This window comes from Thunnus thynnus, chromosome 6 (assembly GCF_963924715.1).
Source record: "Thunnus thynnus chromosome 6, fThuThy2.1, whole genome shotgun sequence".
NCBI classification, from domain to species: Eukaryota; Metazoa; Chordata; class Actinopteri; order Scombriformes; family Scombridae; genus Thunnus; species Thunnus thynnus.
This window is the reverse complement of record NC_089522.1, coordinates 15,409,105-15,428,905: the sequence shown is the minus strand read 5'-3', so window position 1 is coordinate 15,428,905 and position 19,801 is coordinate 15,409,105. Positions and strand designations below refer to the sequence as shown.

The following is a 19,801-nucleotide window of genomic DNA, read 5'->3' as shown; positions in this document are numbered from 1 at the left end:
AAATACAATAATGTTAAAATGCAAAGTCAATAAAGTTGGTCTAGAATTACCTGCTGCTAAACTTTCCAAACAAAAACTAACATTTGTTCAATTATGTTCACCGACATTCATTTTAACCTGCAGAGTTTATATTCTAATATAAATACTGATGAGGTTAATCCATACCGTGGGCCAGCAAAGAAAATAATCCAGTAATCTCTTGTTGTTTTTGATGTTTGTTTGTTTGTTTTTAAATGCAATTGATTTTATTCATATGGCTCCATACTATGATCGACTGAAAGTTATGATTCACCCACCTTGAAGCTGCCACTAACCCGATATAATTTATAGTTTGTAATTACAGGCGACCATGCAGGAACAAAAAAAGGGGGTTAAAACTGCAAAAATATATAATAATATATATATATATATAATATATAATTTAATTTGACCTCTTGACTGTAGAAAAGTGTCGGTTATGGCTTTGTATGTTGTCATTCACAGCCCTGTAGATTTAATGCATTTTATTCACACCTGCAGTTGTGTTGTGAGTCCACTGGAGACGCTCTCACACCACTCAAACTCCTGATACTGTAAATGAATGTTTACTGCAGAGCAAACATGCACCAGTGTCTTCATCTCGTTTTAAACTACATAATAACTCAGTTCACAGAGGCTTTGGGAGGATATATTGATTTGTGCACAAATTTGAGCAATATTTGAGCTACACAGACAGAAATAACATATCTGGTAGTTTAGAGTCGACTACATTTCCCATCAGGCCTGTGCGGCGCATCAATTTTCCTTTTCCAGTACCGTTTTCTTGGTTTACAGCTGGATCAGCTGGATGAACGCGCGACTGCGCAGCAGCCAGTCTCATGGGGAAAATCCGGTGATTATTACTGAGCATTTTCTCTCAAAACGCTGGACTAAGCGCCTGATTTTTCAAATAACTTTATACAGAAACTGTTTGTTTTCTTCTTTTTACGCTTTTGTTCTTCTAACTGCGGATAAGTTAGATAACATACATTTTTATAAACATCTACTTGGGGAGATTTTTCCGTATAAATCCCAGAAGTGAATCACCTGGGCAGACAGGAGTGTTGGACTGGAGCTGTGTGAGTTCAGCATCAGACTGTGGGGTTTAGTGGGACAGACGAGCCTCCGGTGCCAACGCCTTTCCCCCTCTCTCCGCTTCTCCCCCGGCTGGGAAACTTCAGCTCACACCGACCCAAGAGCTGTTTGACGGCGTTTCCCTTCAACTCATGAGCTGCTGAAACCTCGATCCGACACTAAAAAAGTTGTTCGAAGGCAAAAATGGGCTGCACGATCAGCGCCGAGGACAAAGCTGCGGTGGAGAGGAGTAAAATGATTGACAAAAACCTGCGAGAAGACAGAGATAAGTCCTCCAGAGAAGTGAAACTGCTTTTACTCGGTAGGAATTATGTTATTGGCTCTTTTTTTTGTTTGTTTACATGCATGAAATCAGTTTCATTCATCATCACCAGGATTTGTGTGCTTTAAACTTTCTCATACACATAGTCTTAAAACACTCCTCCTCCTCCTCATTCTGTTGGTTTCATGCAGCTGTGGCTCATCATTTCTCCACTGACAGAACTTGCAGAAGTAAACCAGATGTTGGTGGTGAGAAAGCAACTGCAACTTATGCAGAAGGCAACTTAGGAGTTGTTGAAAGGTAGAAAGTACCTCAGTTCAGAGGAGACTGTTTGTTGACAAGTGTCACTTATCAACAAGCATGTTGTAACTCCTGCAGGCCTGTTTCACCTCAGTGTTTAAACTTTACAGCTGCAGGGAAATGCTGCCCCTGTTCTGGGTCAACACTAAGAAAATAGACATAAATGCTTTTACAGTATCCGTGTTGGAGTTGGCAGTATCAATAGGATATTAACTGATGGGATATTTAATTGTTACACATACATGTGTGATTTTTATGCCTCCATGCTGGCAACAGCCATTATGCTTTCAGGTTGTCCGTCCCATTCTCGTGAACGTGGTATCAAAGGAACGCCTGCAAGGACTTTTATTACATCTGGCACAAACGTCCATTTGGACTCAAGGATGAACTGATTAGATTTTTGTGGTCAAAGGTCAAAGGGCAAGGTCACTGTGACATCATAATGTCCTTATTTTCTGGCCATTATTCAACACCATAACTCAGGCACAGAAGGAGATATTATGACCATATTTCACATTTGGTCGGATACTGAACTGGTGACACTAATCTTGGTTCCCACCTTGAAACTGTGGTGATTGTAAAGATCTTCTGTGCTGCCTGGTTGAAGATGTGTGAGCAGCATCCATGTCTTGAATTTGTTGTTTCTTTGCAGCAACATCCACATCTGAAGCATCTTATACTGTCACGGCTACAACTTTATGTTCTATCAGATTCAGTTTTATTGGCCACACATGTGAACACATACAAGGAAAATACACTTAATACCTTTTATTAAATTCCTGAATTTATGAGTCTGTACAGACATGAAAGTAAACTACAACTTGACTGGTTGGCGGAGACGTACAACTGCAAGGTGGTATTTCTAGTTCTTATTGTTGTTCATCACAATACAGCCTGACTGATGTTTCATTATTGATTGATCTGATGATTATTTTCTGTTTTAGTCAATGAATCATTAAAATGTCAGAAAATAGCATGAAAGCCCAACTTGATGTCCTCAAATAACTTGTTTTCACTGACCAACAAGATCTTCAGTCAAAGAAAAGCAGCATTTTTGAAAAATGACTGACAATACATTCAAAATTTTTGCGAATTAAGTTTTTGAGAGTTTTCAGGTTTTCAGGTACACTTATCTTTCTCTGCCACATCTTTAGTTATTTACTTTAACATTTAGAATTTGTGTGTTTTTATTTGAAGCATTTAGCTGTTAAACTAAATTTAAGGCAGTTCAGTTTTGCTGGAACAAATTTTAAATCAGATAAATGACATTAATGACTTCTTGGATCAGTGTCATGCATTAAGTGTGCAGATTTCAGCACTTTCTCATGCTACCACTGACCAACGACTGATGTAAATGCATTGCCAACCTGTATACTGACACACACACACACAGACACACACAGTGGTACTGACACTCCGGGTGTGGACTGCACAGACGTGCCAGGGGGATTAAATGCTCCGAGTTCAGCAGCACTCAACATTTTTACACTCTCTGCACATTAGCAGGATCCTCGAGCAGAAATGTCCTGAACCAGCTTTCTAAAAGAAGTTAAACTCTAAATCCAATTTGTTTACACAATATGTTCAGTTAAATGAAACATTTCTGGAACAAAATCCCATGACACCACAGAGCCTCATTAAAATGTTCACTCTGCTGGTCTGGCCCAGCTCCAGTTTGTGATGTTAGAGAACATCCTCAGAAGAACTACTGTGTGAGAAAAAGCTGAGTGAGCTTTGTGAGGTGACATCACAAGTGTCAGAGCACCAACAACGACCAACAATTATCAAAACTTTTGAAAATTGGGTGACTTTTGCATGCTGATGCACCTGAAAAAGAAATTATAAGACCCCACTGTGTTAAGGACACAAACTACACTAACGAAGAGTAAACCACAAAGACGCTTCTTCTAATCTCGAGAGGCCATAATCTAAAGTCTGTGATTTTCTGACGATCAATGAAAAAGTCAACAATACTGTACGTGAGACTCCTTCCTGCTGTAGGGAGGGCAGCGTCAGTCAGTCCACCACTTTGGTCCAGACTGAAATATGTCAGCAACTATTGATAAATAGTGCAATAGAAGCCTACTGTGTGGTCGCCTCAGGATGAATTGTTATAACTTTGGTGACCATCATCTGGTAAATATTTTAATTTGTCCAAAACTTCAGTTTAGGGCTGCAACTAATGATTAGCACTTTCATTATAGATTAATGTGTGAATTAATTTTTTAATTAATTGATCAGTCCTTTGGTTTACAAAATGTCAGAAAATGGTGAAAAATATTGATCACTATTCCCCAAAGCCCAACCTTATATACACAAATGTCTTCTTTAGTCCCAACCAACAGTCCACAACCCAAAGATATTTATTTTACTATCATATAACATTAAATAAACCAGAAAATATTCACATTTGAGAATCAGAGAATTGGAAATGCCCCAAAATGACTCAGAACGATTAATCGATTATCAAATAGTTGGCACTTAATCATTAGTAATTAACTAACTTCATTCCAGCTCTACTTGGGTTTATGACTAAATACCTGCAAAATTAATGATATTCCCATCAGCCTCAGCTGTAGTCTGTGTCTGGTGCTGATTGGCTGGTGAACATGGTAAACATTGTACCTGCTTAGCATCAGCATGTTAGCATGTTGATGTTAGTATTTAGCTCAAAGCACCCTGTGTTTAAATACAGCCTTTACATGTTGTCACCTCGTGAATTCATGGACACATATCAGCTTTTATAGTTGTAAAACTGACATTTAATCCTGGTGGTCTGCTAGCCGCTAGCATTTTGTCAAGACTGGAACCAGAATTTCCATTATTGGTGGAAGTTGCATTACGTTACAAGAACACGTCTACTTCCTTGCAATCCTCCCTTTTTACCAGAAGAAGAGTGACAGACTAAAAATACTCTTTGACTAGTTCATCCCGTAATCATAAAAAAAAGCAAGTTAAAGTTACAAAAAGAATCATAAAAAATTCCCCAAACAGCTTGCGTAACTTCAGCTATTTGCTGCAGCCAAAATGATAGAGTGTGAACTGTAGAAGCTGATTGTACTCATACAGTTTTGTCATGTAAGTTCACTGCCCTTGACCTTGTGATGGAGGCATTGCTTTTTCATACAAAATGATATAATGAAGATAAACAGACATCTGGTGCTGCTGAAATGTTATATGTAGTTTTAAGAGATTGGTGAATCAATCACAGTTGAAAATAAACTATGCATCGACTGACTTAATAATCTCACACAATCTGATTAGGCAGAAACATGACTAAGAACTTCATAAAATGACTCATTCATTCTCAGGAATTACCATGAAGTGAAATACATAATGCACTGATAGCATCCCAGCAAACACTGAGATGTTGAATGACCGTCATTTGAACGTCCAATCATAACGTCCTGTTATGGTTTAAAAATAGCTCCAAAATGAAAGTTGTGCCAACGTCCAGGATGTTGGACCTGGTCATCAGTTGGCCGACCTTCCTGTTTGCGTCCCAACAACGTCAAAATATGTCTGTTATACATCGTAACAATGTGTCACATACAAGATAATCCTGATAATAAATGATATATAGACAAACACACATCATACACATCAAGTATCTTATTTAATACAAGATAGATGCATCATTTCTACACAAACACACTGAGTCACACAGACACACTGCTCTCAACCAATTAATGAATAAAAAAAACAAAATTGGACCAAATATTGATAAGAAGGAGAAATTGACACTTACACATTCATATCCGTATTCCAAATATGTGCACAAGTCCGCTAAACAACAATTTGACCCGAATGTCATGATTTGCGTGTCATGTCCATGTTGCTGTTTTTGCCAAGGACATGACATCACCGTCCGAACAGTGTTTGCTGGGATATGATGCGCAGGGGGCGGCGTCTCAACAAGTTGCATCATCATAATTGATCGTGAAAAATCTCCACGACAGGCTTATTTCCTCACAGTGGAATGTTTTTTATCACCTCTGAACTCTTGTTATTTAATCAATCAGTCATGATGTGTCAAATGGAGAAATGATTTAGCTGATTGTAAGCACTGAGGAGCATTATTAGTGTCTTTTATTTGATATGGAGGGATGAGTGTAAAGTGTTACAGGCCCCTGAAATACATTTTGTTATCTTGAAGACTACCATGTTGTAAATCTTACACAAGTTTAAAATTCCCTAGAGAGATTTAAAATTAATCTTCCACAGAAATCCCACTTAAAGCTGATTTATATCTCAACAGGAATCACTATAACAGGAACTTCAGTATATTAAGACTCACAGTTGTGGATCAAGACTAACATGATTTCCACGCTTTGCAAATCTCCAGATATGGGATGGATTTATTTCTTCTTTAACAGCTTTCCTGCTTATTTTCCTTATCGTTTGTGATCTGGATCACATTCCTGATGGAGGCATTATTCCTACAATAGATGTGCTGCTTTCCTATTAGCAGGTTTTCCTTTCTGTTTGCAGTGATTTCTCTTGATTAAGAAGATATGACAGAACAAAACCATGCCAGTAAGCTTACTTCAGACTATTTCAGAGCTGCTAGTAACCACAAGTATGTAGTGATTTTTATCAGTCTGTTTCCACTGATCTGTTCATTGATTGTTGTGTGGAAGACAAGATATTTTAAGTAGCTGAGCCCTGATTGTGCCGACAGAAGTAAAACTTGAAATAGATTTCACATGAAGTCACATAGAAGTGGTTGCGAGGACACAGATGAATCCCACCACTGACTAACTGATCTCTGAGGATTAACTTCAGGCTGATTCGTGTGATGGTGCAAAACTACAATGCAGGCTAAAATCTCATTGTATGGAAACACTCATTTTCTAGTTCTGACCGCAGAGTCGAAGGGGAAGCAGTTTTTCCAGGCAGTGCCCTCCACTCCCTGTCTGTGCCGGGACAAGAGAGTTATAGGGGAAAAACAAAGAGGAGTTCGGGTGCTGTTCTTTATAGCGAACCACAAAGCTGGAGAGCCAGCGCACCCTTCCAATGAAAATGGTCTCCTTTTTGACCACAAATAGTGATTTATAAAATATCTGCATTTGAAATTCTTATTAAATGAGGCTTGGTTTGGAGTCTGAGTCCCACATGGGTTTGGACGACTCTGTGAATGCCTGTGTAAAGTTGGTTTGTGAGCTGGCGGGAGGCCACGGTTGATAATCAGCCAAAAAATGCCGTGAATGAGACAATTGGTGACTGACAGAACTGAGGAGAGGGATCAACACAATTTGTCCTCTCCTCCCTGTCTGTGTGAGCGGGCGTAAATCTCTTTTGCTGGTGACAGCTTAACCAAAGAATTCATGGATTTAATTCTTGTTGGCCGGCCGTCCGAACATATTACTCAACTGTAAGCCTCCTTGACAAAATTCATCTGTTCTGAAAGGATTCCTAACTGGCCTCGCCACATTTTGGGGGAAACAACTATATTAAGACAAAGTTTGCCTTATTTTAAAATATTCCTCCATCAAGACTTTAATTCCGGGCTGTTTTAAGAAAAAAAGCTGCCATCCATATTTCAAATTCCAGTGCCGTAAAACTTCTTCATCCTGCGGTCGTTCATAATTACTGTGATTATATTAAGCAAAAGGAGGTTCGACTGCCAGTGTAAACTCACCCCAGATGTTTATGGAAATAATTTCTCACCGGTTGTCTGAGTTTGACATCAAATGTTTGATGTGCACACATGCTTTGACGCTTGTTTAATTAAACTCCAGCTATGAAAAATTGCTGACTCCAGGGCGAAGGAATGGTCGACACAAGGGGCAAAGCGAGCCCGCCACCACTGAGAGCTGGGTCCAAATCCATTCACTGATACATCTGGCTTGAGTGTGTATTCAATCATTGATCTGTTAAAGGGGCATTTTGTGACTTTCTGTTATTTTTATACAGTTACAATGTATGATGTTGGATATCTGTGTTGAACACGTTCAAAGGTCCAAAACCTGTGGTCAATGTATGTAAAAGCCGCCACTTCAGTCTACTCTAAACGCTTCTTCTGCAACCTAAACTATAAAACCTTTACTTCGTCCTCATCAGATTGTTTGCTTGTTCCCGCAAATGGCCATGCGCCCTGTAGCCTTTGTTGCTGAGGTCGTTCCATGGGTTGTTCACGTTGTCAACGGGCATATTTCGGATTGGATTCGGGCTTGAACATGTACAAACGTATTTGAGAAGTTGACATTTCAAGTAAAGAACAACAAAAAGAAGTGAGAGCTAACCAGTCAGAACAGAGTGGATCATCAGGAGGAGGTCTTAAAGAGACAGGAGCTAAAATGGCTTGTTTCAGATAGAGGCTGAACTGAGGGGCTGCATAAAGCCCCTCAGTTTAAGAGTTTTTGAACTGTATATCATGCAAACATATTCCAGTGGAGCCCAAGAATATAAATATAGACCTGGAAATGTGCATATGTCCCCTTTAAGAGAGCTAGATTCAGCACAGCGAGTCAACCTTGCTGCCAATTTATCCAAGGGACCAACAATTGTACTGCAGCCCGAAAAGCATTTTCTCCACAGGCCGTTATTATAAAAGATACATCTGCTCATCTGTTGACAGGATACCTTAAACAGCAAACAAGGTCAATTAATTAGTGAACAGAACTCCCCGTGCACAGCCAGTACTTTCAATCAGATGCTGGTTGTTTGCATATATATATGCAACATATTATATTATTGAAAATCAAAATTAACCACCGCACACTGATATGATTTTATTGTGACTTTATTAGTAGCTTCTTCAGGTTCGCTCAGCAAAAAAAAAAAAGCAAACCCAAATATCACAGTTAAGTCATATCAGTGTTCGGTAGTTAATTTGGATTTTCAAGGTCAATTAATTAATTAATAATATCTGTTTGTTCGAACCAGCAGACGGTTAGTTTAGCTCAGCATAAAGACTGGAAGTGGGGGGAAACAACTTGCCTGGCTCTGTCCAAAAGTAAAAAAATCCGCCCACCAGCACCTCTAAAGCTCACTGACTGACACGTTTTATCTTGTTTATTTAATCTGTAGATATTATCTTTGGGCTTTGGACTCATCTGACTGGGGAGACAAAACAAACGATCTAAAGATGTCACCTTTGGCTTTAGGAAATTTACAGGCATTTTTCACTGTTTTCTACAAAACAACTAATTGATTAAGAAAATAATCTGCAGATCAATCAATAATGATAGTAATGACATTAGTTGCAGCCCTACAGTACATGTACTGTTCAATTCCAATAAACACAATTGTTCACAACAGTGTCGCTGCTGTAGTGACTCGTTATGATATGAAAGAGACGAACCTTTCTGATCAATGAAGAATCACAGAGGGGCATGAAGGTTGTTTTAATTGTTCTTTTTTCATACAGATCTACAAAAAACCACGAATACAGATATTTTAAAGACATGGTAAATCTGAAAAAGGCCGTCGATGTTACATCTAAGAGTTGTCTTTCGGTGCCGGTTGGGTTTGGGTCGGCGAGCCAGTTGGTGTGTTTGTTATTTTGGGGGGGCTTCAGATTGCTGACAGACTCTTTGGATCATTTGTGGTGTTTTTATGCCCTCTGTGCTCTCTAACGCCCAGAACAGCATGATATCTGGGATTGTCTCTGGAAAAACACTGGCTCAGCCAGAAGCATGACAACTGTTTCCTGTTTGGCTGATTAGTGTAGAAATACTGTAAAGGTTCCTCATGTGAAGTCATTTTCCCACTTATTATTGCAATACCCTTCATAACATTTGTTCCAGTCATCAGTTCATCTTTTGTGCAGAAGCACACTGTTGAGAAAGATTTCAAAGCTCTCACTTCCTAAAGAGACCATTTCCCACGATGCTCTCTGTGCTTCGGGCTGCGGTAGTTTATACACTGTTGTATGTGTTGGGCGAGCAGCTAGAATATGATCCCTCCACATGACACTGATGTCCATGTGTCTTCCTATGGGCAACGAGAAATTAGTTTTATTTCTCATAATTCTGATAATACGCTTGTATGCAGGGGAGTGCTTCATTGCTTCATGACCGTACAAACTCCCTCAGGCTCCACTTAAATGTCTGCCATTGAAATTCATCACAAGGCTCCTTTTTTTTGGCTTTTTGAGGCAAACATACTGCATACTGTATGATGTGTGATTAACTTAGATCAAATTAAGTTCAACCCTTATGAAAAGCTGGATTGATCCGCCGTCGAGAGGATTCTGAAACTGTGAGATATTATGTGGCTGCTGTCATTCCTGATGTGGTTGCATATAACTACTGTCCATCTTTTTCAGGTGCTGGCGAATCTGGGAAAAGCACGATAGTAAAGCAGATGAAGTAAGTTACAGCTTATAACTCATTTCTGATAACAGTGCACATGGCATGATATCAAACCGCTATATCCTGTAAGAAACATTCACCCTATTTTTGTCTTAATTTGACGAAACACAGTTCCACTCGCTCACTCCCACTTTCAGCCGCAGCCCTGTTGTCAGAGGTTAATAGTGCAGTGAGAGCTGTAATCACAAACAGGGTTCATCTTTGTGGAAATGCTGTAGAAGCAGAGTAGGAGCCTCATTTTGCTCCACTCAGGCAGAGGAGGAAGCTCCCTTTTACACAACATGTTAAACAAAGGCCGCAGAGGCCAGTCGTAGCCTGGCAGGACCTGAATAGACTCCCCCATTTCCCACATTAGGCAAGCTGCATGCTCACTGAAGCTGAAATTCCAGCACTAATGACAGTGTTGCATGAAAAATCTTCAAATTTGTAATATGTCCCACATTTGTGAGAGCAATTGTTCACACCGTCATATTTATCTGAACTCTAAAAGCCTGTTTGGACTTTGTTTTCTGTGTCAGAATCATTCATGAAGATGGCTACTCAGAAGAGGAGTGCAAACAGTACAAGGTGGTGGTGTACAGCAACACCATCCAGTCCATCATGGCCATCATCAGGGCGATGGGACGGTTAAAGATAGATTTTGGGGATGCTGCGCGGGCGGTAAGCTAACCACACTTAAACATGACTTCCACAGAGCCACATTCTGGTAGTTAGGTACGCTTTAAGAAATGAATCACCACAGGAAGTTCTTCAAAATGACAGAAATGATTGTGTTTGTTTCCAGGACGATGCCCGCCAGCTGTTTGCCCTGGCGAGCTCGGCGGAGGAAGGGACGCTGTCGGCAGAGCTGACCAGCGTGATTCAGAGGTTGTGGAGCGATACCGGAGTTCAGGCGTGCTTCGATCGATCGCGAGAGTATCAGCTCAACGACTCTGCTGCATAGTGAGGACTTCTTGTTGACTGTTTCTGTTGACTTCTCTACATACAGACACCTGTAAACTTAACAAAGTGCTGACTACGAGTCAATCTACAGATTACTGTGAATTTATCTGTCTTAAAATAATGCTCATATGTCCATATGTACATTGAAAGAGTTATTGGTTGCTGCCTCCTGTCCATAATGGTCCCTTCCTAGTGCTGCGCCAATGTAAGTGATGAAGATCCACAGTCCTCATTCTGTTAAAAAATTCACTTTAAAGTTCAAATTTAACGACCTTTAAGAAGATTTAAGCATTCCCTAATTTCTTTCCATTGTATGTATTATGGTTCTATTAACACTTTTTTAAAAATCTTTATTTAATCAGGCAGTCTGAGAACAAGAAACATTCATAAGACAAGAACACAATCAGCAGACAGTAACAACACAACTACACAAACAAGGAACAAGGAATTAATAAAAACAGTCACAGAATCATAAAAAACGTCAGATAATAAAGCTTTAAAATCTCCAAGAGGAGTGTAAGACTGAAGTTTGAGGGCAGCTTGCAGTTCATTCTTGAAGCCAGTTCTGCCAACATTGGTGCGTACACGAAGGATATCTGAGGTTAATTAATTACTGGATCGTTTACTGTAGTTACTAGATTTAAATGAGAGAAGAGATGTGAGGTAGTTTGGAAGCTTTATAGATGAATAACATGAGATGGTTTCTCCTTCTTGACTGTAAGGAAGGCTGCTATAACATTTTTAATTAAAAACTCATCAAAGCAACTCCTCCTTAGGTCCGTCCATCAAGAGTCTCTCGTCTTTCCTCACTTCTCTCTTTCCACACTTCGTCAACTGTCTAATAAAGGCATAAAATCACCAAAAAATACTAAACAAATACTCATAAAAATTCCTCCTTTGTGTTGCCATCCCTTCGTTGCAGCTACACAGTACTGTCCAGGGAAACACAAGGAGGGAATTTTGTAATAATAAAAACCTAACTAAGATGACTCAGACTGCTGAAACCTCAAATTAGCTCCAGCTGAACTTCAGATTCTACACAGAACGAGGACTGAGGGTTTTGTCACATTAGGATCTTTTTACAGCCAGTATGGACTGGAAGACTGATCAGAGCGACCAGTAATTCTTTTAATGCACGGTTTATGATAAAATAGGATTAAACCTCTTCTTTAAGCAGGGATTCAAGATAAAAAAACGTCTTAGTTTATTTTGTCTTCAAAAATAAGAGATTTCAAACTCAACTTGCTTATCTCATTTTCTGAAAATTCCTGGCAGAAGTGAAACTGCTTTAACGACCTGTAGTGAAATTTGAAATTTCGTCATCGGGCTTCGAGCTCGTACTCCGTAAGACATTGTTTTGTAATCATGTTTTCCTCATCACAGGGAGGATGACAACTGTTAGAGAGAGTTTCTGTAATATTTCCACAGGAGGACAGAAGGAGGGGCAAGATGTGTCTTGTTCTTCAAGGTCTTGTGTCAGCTTGTAAAGCTGATTGCATTCCTGAAAAGGGAGAAAGTCGAAGGAGAAACTGACAGCTGGAAAATGTTTCTATCCACTTACAGCTGCTTAGATATCACTTCATTTGACAAAATGGTTTCAGTTTGTTATGATAGTCAACCACTGGATAAAACTGTCTGATGGAGTTAAGTGAAAAAATGCAAACAAAGCCATTTGAGCTAAATATAGTCCAGGCTTGTGTTACCCATCAGACACGGATAAAGCCCCTGATTTTCTGTTTCTGTAGCGTTTATATCACATTCACCCTGAAAGAAAGTAGCTCAGTGTGAAGGACATGTTCTTTGTTTTGAAAACAGCCGAGCTGTCGTGGCTCCTGGTGCTCTTTGTCCACACTACTAGACGGGAGGAACCAGTGGAGTTAGTCTGTTTTTACTCAACCCACAAGGAGCCAGTGTTTATCATCCACCAAAATATGAGCCCATATTTAGTATCATTCTGTTGAGTCCTTGGATGTCTGTGTGTAGAACAAGCCCTCCACTTCACAAGACAAAAGTGTCCAAAAAAACATGTCGCTTTGCTGTGTTGTGACTTTTTCATGTATTAAAAGCCTGATAATCCTCTGGAATTTATTAAAATCACACTGTCATATTTACATTGGATCTGGGATCGTTTTCACAAACCCGTGTTTCCTGTCTCTCAGCTACCTGAATGACTTGGACCGGATCTGCCAGCCGAACTACGTCCCGACTCAGCAGGACGTGCTGCGTACACGTGTGAAGACCACTGGCATCGTGGAAACTCACTTCACCTTCAAAAATCTCTACTTCAAGTTAGTATAGTTGTATTGTACTTCCTCATAAAGGCGCCCTGGCCTCAGGTGTGCTGTTTGTGCCATAAAAATAACTTATTAAGCTTTACTGGCAGTCGCAGCCAGCACTAGTTTATTGTATCGGTCAACAGTGAGATGTCCTCATTATAAACTTAACTCAGTGTTTCCCAAACTGGGGGTCTGGGTCCTTCAAAGAGGTTGCAAGGTGCGGTAGGAAACAAGAAACAACAAATTAAGCTGCACAAAATATTTATTTTTTTGACTTTTTCTACTCTTTTCCTGTTTGTTTTTTGTCTTGTGAAATACCAGGTTTACTTCTCCAGGCCTTTGAGATGTTTTCAGACTAAACTGTTTGGGAAATATAATATAAAGGAACAGTCCGTCCCTCGTCTGCAATAGCTCAACATAGAAAAAAGGGTCGTGCATGTCCATGTTGTTCGTCTCATTTTGTTTGTCATAATGTTTATCATTTATGTTATCATATTGATTTTTGCAGTGGGGTCACAGCAGATTTCACTACTGTGCAGCTTTGTTAGTTGTCTCATGTTGCTTTGAAAAATTGCACATCAAAGTGCTGATTTTCAAACCTCTTTCGTAACCGCCAAATGCTGCCGACTGGCATTCAGCCTAATATGACCCACCCCTGTAGCAGTTAATGTAATTACATTGCTTCAGTCCTTTTACATTATTCTGTCTAGCTCCTGTACTTATAAATATTGGTGAAACATTAACTGTAATAGCCTCCCTGGCCTGCCTTTGTAACCCCATAAAAAAAACACACGTTCAGGGATCTGGAAATGTGTAATCACTGAATTGGTGTTGAAGCACACAGCGTTCTGTCATTTCATCTGTGTGTCGGTTAAACAGCTCAGTATAGATTCATTTTGCCTCAAAGGGCCTCAGGTGGAGTTAGAGGCAGCAGACACAAACATGAGATTACAGAGTGAGGTCACCAGCCTGCTGTGTGTGTGTGTGTGTGTGTGTGTGTTTGTGTGTTTGTGTTTGTGTGTTTGTGCTCTTGCCCTGGATTTTTAAGAAGCTCATCCTCATAAAACTCTAAAATTAAAATGACATTAAAATGAGACTGTGTATTTATTCATGCTGCTGCTATGTCTCTGTCTCCAGGATGTTTGATGTCGGGGGTCAGCGCTCGGAGAGGAAGAAGTGGATTCATTGTTTTGAGGGAGTCACATCTATCATTTTTTGCGTAGCGCTTAGCGACTACGACCTCGTTTTGGCCGAGGATGAGGAGATGGTGAGTTTAGCTTTGTTCCTCTTAGTGCATCTAAATATATCAGAGTCAGAAGATTTTCCCTTTTCTGTTGAAAAATGGGATTGAAGTTACGGGTAAGTTGTCATCTGCTCTTTCCTCAGAACCGGATGCACGAGAGCATGAAGCTTTTCGACTCCATCTGCAACAACAAGTGGTTCACGCTCACCTCCATCATCCTCTTCCTCAACAAGAAGGACCTGTTTGAGGAGAAGATCAGCAAGAGTCCGCTCACTATCTGCTACCCCGAGTACTCCGGTGAGACAAACTTATCGAACAGACCAAAATGTCGTAAACTAACAAATATTCTAGCAAGCAGTGAGACAGTATGTGGGAGTTTCCTCCGACGCACCTGTCACATACTGATGTGTGCAGAGACTTTTTAAAAAATTTTGAGGAAGTTTGTGTATCAGCAGTTTATTGAAGTTTATAATTATTTCTCTTTCTGTTGTATTTACTTTCTGGAAATGTATAATTATGCTTTTGATTTATTTCAATTAACTAAGAGTTTCAGGATCGTTACGGCTCATATTGTTTGCAGACCGGACAGGACTATAGGATTTAGTTTCTGCAGCACAGCGAGTATGTTTATAATCATATACATTCTCTGCACAGTAAACCAGATGCAGCCTAACTTGCCAGCATTTTGTCTAAAGTCTAAACAATTTACTGTAGCGCATTTTTCCCTGTCAGTTTTATTAACCCAAGCTGTTCTAATGTCCATGATGGATTATGACAGTTGCATCTATTTATAGATCAGAAAGGATTATGTCACAGTTCATCCATTTCAACTTGTTAGAGAAAAAAAAAAGGAAAATATATTTCGTATTGGAAGGAAACAACAACACTAACAAATTACCTGAAAACAATAAAAACTCCTAAATTAAGAAAAGTCTTGACAATATACAGACTCAGTGAACACAGACTAGACATAGAAAAGGGTCGACATAGACAGAGCCGGAGGAGGAGAGACTCCCAGTGTGACAGACGACAGGTAGAGACAGAGCTACACTTTCTCACCTCGTGTCCAAAGTTAAACAGCTTTAAGGGAGAAATATTTCCCAAATATAAACAAAATATATAATGAATTTGAATCCAAAACAGACATTCAGAAACTCCCCTATTTACTGAGAGAAATCCCCAAATGTGAAATGATAACAGTAAAATTCATCTGTTCATGACAACAACCAGTAGAAACTCAGATGAAAATTGAAAATGATCTCTGTGGCTGTTGTTGTTTGTTTGTTTACTCGTACACCTGCCAAGTATATTGATTTACATTAACTTAATGATTGAATTTTGTTATCATTTATTTACATCAAAACAAGACCCATTGATAACTTAATTGTGATAATAATCACAATTAGTATTATTGTTGTCATTATTTGTCCTTTTAATGATTATTTGTTGCTAATATAAACACACACACACACACACACACACACACACACACACACACACACACACACACGTTTACTTAGGTCACTTTTGGGGACATTATATAGACTTACATTCATTTCTTACCCTAAAAGTGATTCACTGGCAGAGAACAGAGAAAAAGTTTGTTTGTAGCAGCAGGAAATCAGCTAAACGTGGTCACAGATTAATCTAATCTTTTGTTTAACCCACATTGTTAAAAATAAAAAGAGCTTTTTTTCCAGAGATCATGTAATTCATAACCAGCATCTTTCTATAACTAAGCTTTTATGTCCTGTAGGCGGTGACTCGTACGAAGAGACGGCAGCTTATATCCAGTGCCAGTTTGAAGACTTAAATAAACGAAAGGACACCAAGGAGATCTACACCCACTTCACTTGTGCCACAGACACCAAGAATGTGCAGTTTGTGTTCGACGCGGTCACTGATGTCATCATCAAGATCAACCTGAGGGAGATCGGGCTCTACTGAATCTCCAGGCCCTGCAGGTCAGCACATCCACTTTCACCTGAGAGATGCTTGAAATGTTGAAATAAATTTGTTGTTTTGCCATCTTCTTACATTTCTTACATATTGTCATGATTTGTTGTCGATCTGACCTTTTATAACCAAACCACTGCTACAAATGTTACTCCTACTGGAGGAATTAACTCCTCCACAGCAGAGTCGACAGTAGCATTATTTTAACTTTCAGTCATGCCGGTTGCTTCTGTATGTAATCATGACGTAAATATCATTACAGCATTTTGAGACACACTGTAGCATGTCCATGTACGTTTTATTTTAACAGCATATGATGAATTGTATAAATTACATTTTTAGGGGCTTTTTATTCTTTATTTATTTACTACGCCTCCTATTAGTTAATTATTTCCTGTCGCCATAGGGTTTTTTGAACTGACTTCAGAAGAGCATTTTGAACCCCAGCACAAAAGTAAAAAGAAGAGAATAAAACAAAACCCAAACCCACCTTTTAATAACCATAATAGCACACATTTACCCTCCACCCCCCCCAACCAATGTCCCCTACAGACTTTTCCCATGTGAACACAAACATTTAAAAGTTCTTGCAAACACAGACCTACGAATACACATTCAAAAAAGAAAATGGACAAACAAAAATAAACTGTGGCTCAGATATTTGTATTTATGGACCAGGCGTCATTACTGTTTATTCCTCAAAAATAGAACTTAAAAGACGAGGCTGGGAAGCGGTTAAGTGTAAAAACATGAAAAACATGGAGAGCAGCGGCGGGCAGGCGGAGAACTGTATGTAGAACGCTGGTGGACTCGTGTCACACCAATATTAGAAGATCTCTTTTGAACTAAGAGGCTTCAAATAAGTAATCAGAGGGTTCCTATGATACTAAAAATGATTTCAAGCTCCACATAACTTAAGTCATCATAAGTATTAATGATCATTTTCCTTTTTCCTTGCAGGTGTCAGGAGGAGAACCGGGACTTCGGGGCTGGCACATCTTGTCTGCAGAGGGCGAATTGGAAAGTAGGTGTTACTAAGGACTGAGCAGGTGGCCATGCTGCGTGCAGGACCAATAAATTCCACAATTTGGGGGACTTGCTACCATGATCACTTTTGTCTTAATAGATTTCACGATGCAGAGCATACTGGGAGGATATAATTAGTGAGGGAATCTTGAGATTTACATCGCTGAGGGGCCGGCAGGTGAAGGCCCCTCCAGTATCTCTCAAATCCAGCTGACACATTTATAAAAATTTGTCTGCCATATGCACAAGGACCAAAGGAGACTGGCTGTTCATCAAATCCATTTCTGCATTTCACAGTTTAACAGCTGACATGTAAATCCAGTTCACTTTTGTTTTGTGTTGCATCTTCTCATAGCTGTAAGCCTGTATCACATTGCATTTACTGAATATTTGCATTTGTTATATTTTATTTGAATTTTTTTGAGTTGCGATTATATAGTATTTCCACTTTTGAATGTGTGAATGCCGTAACTTATGTATAGAAAAACGTTTTGTGTGAGCAGTTTTGATGTATATAACGTAACCTGTTGGGTCTGGGGATTATTTAGCAACACAGCTGTCTACATAGTTATTTTAATTTTAACTACACCACCTTGTATTGATTGAACAATATTTTTATACTTAAGAGACATCACTGCAAATCAATTTGTGAAGGGATTTCCTGATTTTTCTGTTTTTCTTTCCATAGGAGTTTAAATATGACTAATATTATTCACTTTCGATATAGAAGCCTCCCTTTTTTTCAAGGTATTTTTTTTTTATTCCTATGGATACCAGTAAATAAACAAAAACTCACAAACATGCAAAGTGGGATAGTAGCTTGATATAGCCAGAGGTTGTATTTGTGTCCTTTGGCCGTAGCTGAGGAAGTCTGTTGTGGATACTGTATATACCGTAGTGGAGCTCAGTTTGGGTTAGATCAGTCACTTCCTGCACGGAGAAGGCCTGGTAGCTGACATTTACATACCACTTTAAATCTCTGCATTTGTATTGGTTCATTTTAACGTCATTAAATGATGGCACAAAGCTGTCTCCCCTTTGTTCTGTTTTTAAATGCCAAACCAAAATCTTACCACAGGCAGCACCGAACAGTTGAAATCCACTATGACGATTTATAAAAAAGTCTCACTCAAACAGTACAAGGAGGTAATTTAAATGGGGGAAACTAATTTTTTTTAGACTTAAGGGACACATCTGTATGTCTCAGCTGAGGGCCCAGCATGCCCCAGCTCACCAGTATGACCTTATTGACTTGTATGTTGCCTCTGTAGTAAAACTCCATGCAGGTTTATTAAATACATGAGTGGTTACAAAATTAATTCAAACTATAATCAATCTACAAGTCAACATGAGAGCATGTGGGGACAGTTTATCAAATTCGACAAAACCTTTGAGCCTAAAATCCTCATTTCATGCATGTTTATTGAAATCTTTCATCTTTTAAAAAGGGTAAGTAATTTCCTGAAAAAGCTGGGTTCTGACGTTTTTTAGCGAACGTCTTTCAAACAGGAATACGTAGTCTATTTGGGGACTGTGTGTATTTTTAGCTGCAGATTGGTTGCACGTATTGAAGGCAGCAGGACGTTGTATGTGGAATCAAAATAAACGCCACCATCTGTGTTCATCGTAATGAAGGAGCGCTGGCTCACTGATGTGTTTCTAATAGGTTTTGGACAACAACAATGGAGCTGAATGGCACAGAGGAATAGGCTATGTAAAGTAAAGCATTGGCTACACATGAAATACTTGTTAGTAGGATCAATTAATTGTTAGTTTTGGTCTCATCATGGGACTTGTTGACAGTAAGAAAAAGGCCGCTGACAGTTTTCTCCAGCTGATTTAACAGAATGTTTGTACTTACTGTATAAAAGGCTCAAAAGTACACGTCTTATAAGGATAAAACTTCATGTTTTCACAGTTCAAATTTTGACAGATGGAAAGGCTAATGAACCGCTCTGAGAAGAAGCTTGATGTTATGAACAGAATGACAGGACCGATTTAATGGATTTCTACTTTGTCCTGGCGTTTACACGCTGGTGATAGAAATCACCAAAACTGAGAACATGCAACTTTAAAAATGTAAACAGAGGAAGCTCTACTTCTCGCTCAAATCTCATAATATAAATCCTCTCTAGTGATATAAATCTGCTCCACACACTGATTCCACTTTTAGTTCTGTCCTTGCTCGCCGCCTCATGAATCACTCACAATCTTTAAATCTCAACTCGCAGATTAATTACCGCTTTAATTTGTTTTGCTCTCTCAATAGGTTTATTGTTAATGAACTTCCATACGCTTCCATTTCCCCTCTGATAAGAACAGGGAACTTATATAACAGCAACATTGTCTCCAACAAACAGCCCAC

At 39.2% G+C, this 19,801-nt stretch overlaps 2 protein-coding genes across 2 annotated transcripts in view; both read left to right on the top strand.

Annotated features, from left to right (window-relative positions):
- ngrn (neugrin, neurite outgrowth associated) overlaps positions 1–19,801 on the top strand; it is a 112,238-nt gene that overhangs the window by 82,717 nt on the left and 9,720 nt on the right. The gene's annotated exons all lie outside the window — the stretch shown is intronic.
- gnai3 (guanine nucleotide binding protein (G protein), alpha inhibiting activity polypeptide 3) lies at positions 808–19,074 on the top strand. The gene is made up of 9 exons (XM_067592032.1): positions 808–1,414; positions 9,948–9,990; positions 10,512–10,653; positions 10,778–10,935; positions 13,095–13,223; positions 14,349–14,478; positions 14,598–14,751; positions 16,211–16,418; positions 17,371–19,074. The coding sequence occupies exons 1-8, from the start codon at positions 1,297–1,299 to the stop codon at positions 16,399–16,401; spliced, it is 1,065 nt and encodes a 354-aa protein (XP_067448133.1). The 5' UTR covers positions 808–1,296; the 3' UTR covers positions 16,402–16,418; positions 17,371–19,074.